The sequence below is a fragment of the Dendropsophus ebraccatus genome, chromosome 14, assembly GCF_027789765.1.
Source record: "Dendropsophus ebraccatus isolate aDenEbr1 chromosome 14, aDenEbr1.pat, whole genome shotgun sequence".
Classification (NCBI taxonomy): Eukaryota; Metazoa; Chordata; class Amphibia; order Anura; family Hylidae; genus Dendropsophus; species Dendropsophus ebraccatus.
Genome location: NC_091467.1, coordinates 67,011,796 through 67,018,977, shown reverse-complemented (window position 1 = coordinate 67,018,977; position 7,182 = coordinate 67,011,796). Strand labels below are relative to the sequence as shown.

At 47.4% G+C, this 7,182-nt stretch overlaps 1 protein-coding gene across 1 annotated transcript in view; it reads left to right on the top strand.

The window, feature by feature from the left end:
• The first annotated feature begins 257 nt into the window (after window positions 1–257).
• Window positions 258–7,182, top strand: part of USP43 (ubiquitin specific peptidase 43) — a 41,362-nt gene continuing 34,437 nt past the window's right edge. The window contains exon 1 of the mRNA XM_069952925.1: window positions 258–1,119. Coding sequence (XP_069809026.1) covers window positions 523–1,119 — 597 coding nt within the window. The 5' untranslated portion in view covers window positions 258–522. The remainder of the gene's footprint in view (window positions 1,120–7,182) is intronic.

Sequence of the window (7,182 nt, the reverse complement as noted above, 5' to 3'; positions counted from 1 at the left end):
GCTGCGGCATGTGCAGAGTAAGCAGGGGGCAGCTCCTGTCCATCCAGCCCTGATCCCTCTCTTGTCCATAGATTATCCTGCAGGCAGCGGATGAGACACTCAGGGATGGGTGACACACTGGGGATGGGATCTGTCAGGCTGTACTACCCCCTGGTGACCAGCAGAGGCTCCCTCCTCCTCCTCCCCCTGCCTCCCATTGCTTGCCTTCTGAAAGTAAAGCAGCCCAGCTAATAATATTCCTAGTGTGGAGGTGGAGCAGAGCCCAGCAGCAGCTCCGCTCCCGCCTGCCGGAGACCTGCCACTACTCTGCTCCAGGGACACAATGGCAGGCACACCTTCCCCGGCCAGGTAGGATGGGGCCACCTCTATGGGGTGACAGGTCCCCCCTTCTAGCAGCCATGGGGAGACGCACTCTGTAAGGGAGGATTGCTAGAAGAGCCTGGTGTCCTTCTTCCTGGTCAACCTGTACTCTAAGCCCAGCAGGTAGAGGAGTCTGCAGGACTCTCAGGTGAAGAAGACGCCATGGAGGAGCAAGACAAACCGGCCAAAGACAAGAGCTCGGGCTCCAAGAAGCTCTTCCGCAGCAAGTCCCTCAAGTCTATGGGCAATTTCATGCAGAGGGTCCTTAAAACTTTGAGCAATTTGTCCCACCTGATGGACGTAGAGAGGAACAACCTGTATAGGGAGGATGATGACGGGGGCTTCAAGCAGGACCACCAACCCGGAGGGTCCTCACATGAAGATTGTAGAGTGGTCCAAGGAGGTGACAGCAACAACAACCTGGGCAAAGCTCCCATGGTGGCCAAGGGCCAGGAGAGGTCATCCTTGGGCTCCGACGAGAAGGTTCCAGGGGTCCAGGGGCTCAAGAACCATGGGAACACCTGCTTCATGAACGCGGTAGTCCAGTGCCTGAGTAACACCGACCTGCTGGCCGAGTACCTGGGGATGGAGCAGTTCAGGGCAGAACTGGAAAGGCCTAAGGGGGGCGAGGGTCTTCAGAAGGGGTCCACAGAGGAGACCGCACCAACCGGACGGGGGGAAGTCACCGAGAGGTTGGCCTCCTTGGTTAGGGGTCTCTGGACTTTGGAGTACACCCCTCAACTTTCTGTGGACTTTAAGGTGAGTGCAAAATTTCTCATAACACTCAATAACGTCTTAAAGGGGTTATGATACGGCGCCACTCTTGTCATCGGTCTGTGTGTGGTACTGCAGCTCCGTTCCATCGAGATGTAATACCGCGCACAAACTGAAGACAGGTGTGGCGCTCTTTTTGTGATTTTTTTTTTTTCCCCTCTAGTTTCATACACATTATAATCTTCTATCGTCCGGTGTGAACATACCCTTACCCCGCTCACCGGTTAATCATCCACAGTCAGAGGTTATTTATTATCTAGCCGCCGATGATGTCATCGCTGAGTGATTATAACAATATCACTCACAGGACAGAGGCTCTGTTGTTCTGCCGGGTAATTAACACTCCACAAACACTCATTAAAGAGAAGTTTGTTTCATCTAGTTTTGGTCATGTGACCAGAGATGTTATCCTGTCCTGACTGCGTGTTATGGGGCAGATTTACTGACTGATAGTGTCTTACTGACGCCTGGAGGGGCGGAGCATATCTCCCGCTCTTCATACATAACGTCCACCATAAAATATCATTTTGCTGACTCCTAGTAAACTTACTGACCATGAAGCCGTCAGGGTCCCCCCCCAACCATGTACCATTTATAATCCTGCCTAGGTCCAAACTACAACTCCCAGCATGCTCTGATTCACACCCCCCCATACACATTGCAACCCGTGTTTCTATACCTACAACTCTCATCATTCCCTGATAGATTCATATACACCAGGGATGGGGAACCTTCGGCCCACCAGCGTGTTGCAAAACTACAATTCCCATCATGCCTGGGCAGCCGAAGCTTTAGCTTCGGCTGCCCAGGCATGATGGGAATTGTAGTTTTGCAACAGCTGGAGGGCCGAAGGTTCCCCATCCATGATATACACGTTAGCGCAGTGTTTCCCTACCTGTAGCGCTACAGCAGTTGCTAAACTACAACTCCCATCATGCACCGTGAAACCTCTATTAGTGTTCTCCAAATTATGGCTCTATAGCTGTTCTAAAACTATAACTCTCATCATTTTCTAAACTTCATAGCAGTGTTCCCCTACTTGTGGGCTGTTGCAGAACTACAACTCCCATCATACCCTCACAGATTCAGCAATGTTTCCCGACCTCTGGTTGTCCAGCCATTGCAAAACTACAACTCTCAGCATGCAATGACTGATGCGTTAGAGTAGAGTTCCCCCAACCTTCGTCCATCAGGTTCTCAGGTATGTTGGGAGTTGTAGTTTTGCAACACTATAGTTATGTCAGTACTGCCCATCAGTAACTGCGCTGGGTTACTACAGGCTCTGGGCACAGTACCATTGGGTCCTGTACAGTCCCATCACTGCCTATAGTAACTGTAATGCCTGAAGTGCCTCCAGTAACCCACCCGTATACTAAGTGATGAGCATCAAGGTGACTGATCTCAGGTGTCGCCTCAAAGTCACCACCAGGGAATTATCCAATTGATAAAACGCTGCGCACAATTAAATTAAAAGCCTCAGCGTCCCCGGAGAGGATCCCTGCACCAGCCGCTGCCGGAGGCTTCCCCCGGCCTCCCATATACGTGACGGCTGGTAGTACGTTCCTGCATGCTTAACCTCTTCCCAGCTGGAGGGAATGTAACCCGTCATCCTGTATCCCTGTGACGAATTCAAACCTTCTGCATAGATACATAATAAAATTCTGTCTGCCTGTAGTCACCACTAGGGGGAGCTTACTGGGTACTGTTCTGTTATTGAGGCAAATAGTATACAGAAAGCTCTTAAGCTCCCCCTAGTGGTGGCTGCTGGCAGGCACAATTTTACTGTTTTACTACATCTATGCAGATGATTTGGAGCTCTGTACCACAATGTTGGGCGTTATCATCTGGTGCCAAAACTTAGGTTTTGTTTTGTTCACTAGCCCCTATCTGAATACACTAGCCAAGGCAAATTGGCATGGTGGCGCCCCCAGCACCTTATTTCCTTGCCCCAGTTATGCTCCTGTTTAGAACTGCAGTGATCCCCTCTTGGTGTCCCCTTCTAGTGGTCCCACAAGATCAGTAGTGTCACATGTAGACACTGGGTCCCACTCCACTATGACCACTGTCAGCAGAACAAAAACTTAAAGGGGTGACCCATAATACTTTTATGCTGCCGCATCCAAGGTGAGTGAAGCTGAGCCCCATAAGAGATGCCACCCTGGTGGTTATGCCCATAAATTAGGTGGTGCTATCCTTGTAGTTATACCTATGAACAAGGTGGTGCTATCCTGGTAGTTATACCCATGATCTATGTGGTGCTATCCTGGTAGTTATACCCATGATCTTGGTGTCGCCATCCTGGTAGTTATACCCATGATCTAGGTGGCACCATCCTGGTAGTTATACCCATGATCTAGGTGGCGCCATCCTGGTAGTTTATACCTATGATCTAGGTGGCACCACCCTGGTAGTTATACCCATGATCTAGGTGGCGCCATCCTGGTAGTTATACCCATGAACCATCTCCAGTTGTAAGAGTCCTAAAGTTTCCATCTGCCTCCAATATGAACATCCATCCCGAAACCCATGAAGTAAGCCCAATGCCAGGTGTCTGCAGGAATGGGGTAAAGCCCTGGATATCACACATTACAGCCATGAATCCCATTTCGCCATCTGGCGATTTGAACCTTTGTTCGCCTGAGGCCAGGAGAGCAGCCGACCAGACGAGCCCATTATCTATGGTGTTAGGTTTCTATTGTTGTTTGTGTTGCGTTACACAATACTACACACTTCGGGTTATTAGTACGTTGCGAAGCTGAGCGGTAAATGCCCCATAGCAAGGACTCTCTATAACACTGAGCGGGCACGTGAGCTGGGCCAGATGCCAAGCACATATATCACTTACATATCTTCATCTCCATCTTGTTCTTGGTCTACACTTAGCTGGCAACTACTCAGGTACCAGCTCAGTACTACCACAGTCCTGTACGTACATGACGCTGCACAGTATAACTTCTCTAGTCCTACAGCAGCACTTCTATGACTTTTGGCCTCAGTACTTTTACCCCTATTGATGAGTTTTATGGAGCAACCATGTAGTATTAAATTGTTTCACAATGTTGCAGGAAGGCGCAAATACAGGATATATACCATATAGCCCTAGACTGGGCCAGTGTGGAAGATGTGGTGAAATGAATTGCTATATGGCAAGATCTGTGGTACTGTTGCATAGAGACACAATGTTGCAGGAAGGTGCCAATGGTGGACAGGATGCAGTAGAACCCTAGACTAGGCCACTGTTGAAGATGTGATCCATTGCATAGCCTGCTTATTATCCAGTGAACATCTTTTTCTTTCAAATCAACTTGTGTCAGAAAGTTATATAGATTTGTAATTTACTTCTATTTAAAAATCTCCAGTCTTCCAGTACTTATCAGCTGCTGTATGTCCTGCGGGAAGTGGTGTATTCTTCCTACTCTGACACAGTGCACTCTGCTGCCATCTCTGTCCATGTCAGGAACTGTCCAGAGCAGCAGCAAATCCCCATAGAAAACCTCTCCTGCTCTGGGCAGTTCCTGACATGGACAGAGGTGGCAGCAGAGAGCACTGTGTCACACTGGAAAGAATACACCACTTCCTGCAGGACATACAGTGGCTGATAAGTACTGGATTTTTTAAACAGAAGTAAATTACAAATCTATATAACTTTCTATGTAACCAGTTGATTTGAAACAAAAAGCATTTCACTGAAGTACCCATTTAAGAGATGGCAAGATTGTGGTAGCATTGCATTGAGACACAAAGTTGCAGAATGGCGCAAGTAATGACCAAGCTGCTGTATATCCCTAGACTAGGCCAGAGAGGAAGATGTGACGCAATGCTTTGCCTATTGATATAGGGCAAGGTCTGAGGCGGCCTTGTACTTAGACGCAATGTTGCAGGAAGGCATAAACAGTCTACAGGGTGCCATATAGCCCTTGACTTGTCTGTGGTGGTATTGCACAATATTGCAGGAAGGTGCAAATAGTGTACAGAATGCAGTGGGACCTAAGAGAGATGTGTGAGAGATTTCTGATGTTGTTGCATTGAGGCACAATGTTGCAGGAAGGTGCAAGTGGTCTTCTTCATACAGTATAACCCTATACTAGGCCTGTGTAGGAGAGGTGACCCTGTGCCATCCCTGTGTATTGTTCTATGGAGTGTGTGCGGAGTCCCAGCCCCCGCCGCAGCGTATCTCTGGGGCGTCCATATTGCATGCCTCTGTACGCTGCGGCTTCCTGTTGTCTTCAGCTCCTCTGCTATCTGAGTAAATATTGAGCCTGTTGGATTGCGGCCCTGGTGTGCAGCCGCCGCTGAGCTCACAAACTGGTCCGACCACATTGCACACACTGAAGAGCGCGACAATCCCTGTAGCGGCTTCTTTCCCATAGCCGCTGGACTGGCTTGTTGGTGACGGCTCTCATAGTAACCTCTGAGTCTCCAAGCTACAGGGTAACCAGCAGTCCTGCTGGGCCACCGAGGGCCGGAGAGGCACCACATGGTCTCCAGAAAAGTTGTACAAAAGTTTAGAGCTCTTACAGTTGTTTGCCCAAATTGCATCACTATGTGTATTATACCAGTACGGTGACATCACTATGTGTATTATACCAGTACGGTGACATCACTATGTGCATTATACCAGTACGGTGACATCACTATGTGTGTTATACCAGTACGGTGACATCACTATGTGTATTATACCAGTACGGTGACATCACTATGTGCATTATACCAGTACGGTGACATCACTATGTGTGTTATACCAGTACGGTGACATCACTATGTGTATTATACCAGTACGGTGACATCACTATGTGCATTATACCAGTACGGTGACATCACTATGTGTATTATACCAGTACGGTGACATCACTATGTGTATTATACCAGTATGGTGACATCACTATGTGTATTATACCAGTATGGTGACATCACTATGTGTATTATACCAGTACGGTGACATCACTATGTGCATTATACCAGTACGGTGACATCACTATGTGTATTATACCAGTACGGTGACATCACTATGTGTATTATACCAGTACGGTGACATCACTATGTGCATTATACCAGTACGGTGACATCACTATGTGCATTATACCAGTACGGTGACATCACTATGTGCATTATACCAGTACGGTGACATCACTATGTGCATTATACCAGTACGGTGACATCACTATGTGCGTTATACCAGTACGGTGACATCACTATGTGCATTATACCAGTACGGTGACATCACTATGTGCGTTATACCAGTACGGTGACATCACTATGTGCATTATACCAGTACGGTGGCATCACTATGTGTATTATACCAGTACGGTGACATCACTATGTGCATTATACCAGTACGGTGACATCACTATGTGCATAATACCAGTACGGTGACATCACTATGTGCATAATACCAGTACGGTGACATCACTATGTGCATTATACCAGTACGGTGACATCACTATGTGTATTATACCAGTACGGTGACATCACTATGTGCATTATACCAGTACGGTGACATCACTATGTGTATTATACCAGTACGGTGACATCACTATGTGCATTATACCAGTACGGTGACATCACTATGTGCATTATACCAGTACGGTGACATCACTATGTGCATTATACCAGTACGGTGACATCACTATGTGTGTTATACCAGTACGGTGACATCACTATGTGCATTATACCAGTACGGTGACATCACTATGTGCATTATACCAGTACGGTGACATCACTATGTGCGTTATACCAGTACGGTGACATCACTATGTGCATTATACCAGTACGGTGGCATCACTATGTGTATTATACCAGTACGGTGACATCACTATGTGCATTATACCAGTACGGTGACATCACTATGTGCATAATACCAGTACGGTGACATCACTATGTGCATAATACCAGTACGGTGACATCACTATGTGCATTATACCAGTACGGTGACATCACTATGTGCATTATATCAGTACGGTGACATCACTATGTGTATTATACCAGTACGGTGACATCACTATGTGCATTATACCAGTACGGTGACATCACTATGTGCATTATACCAGT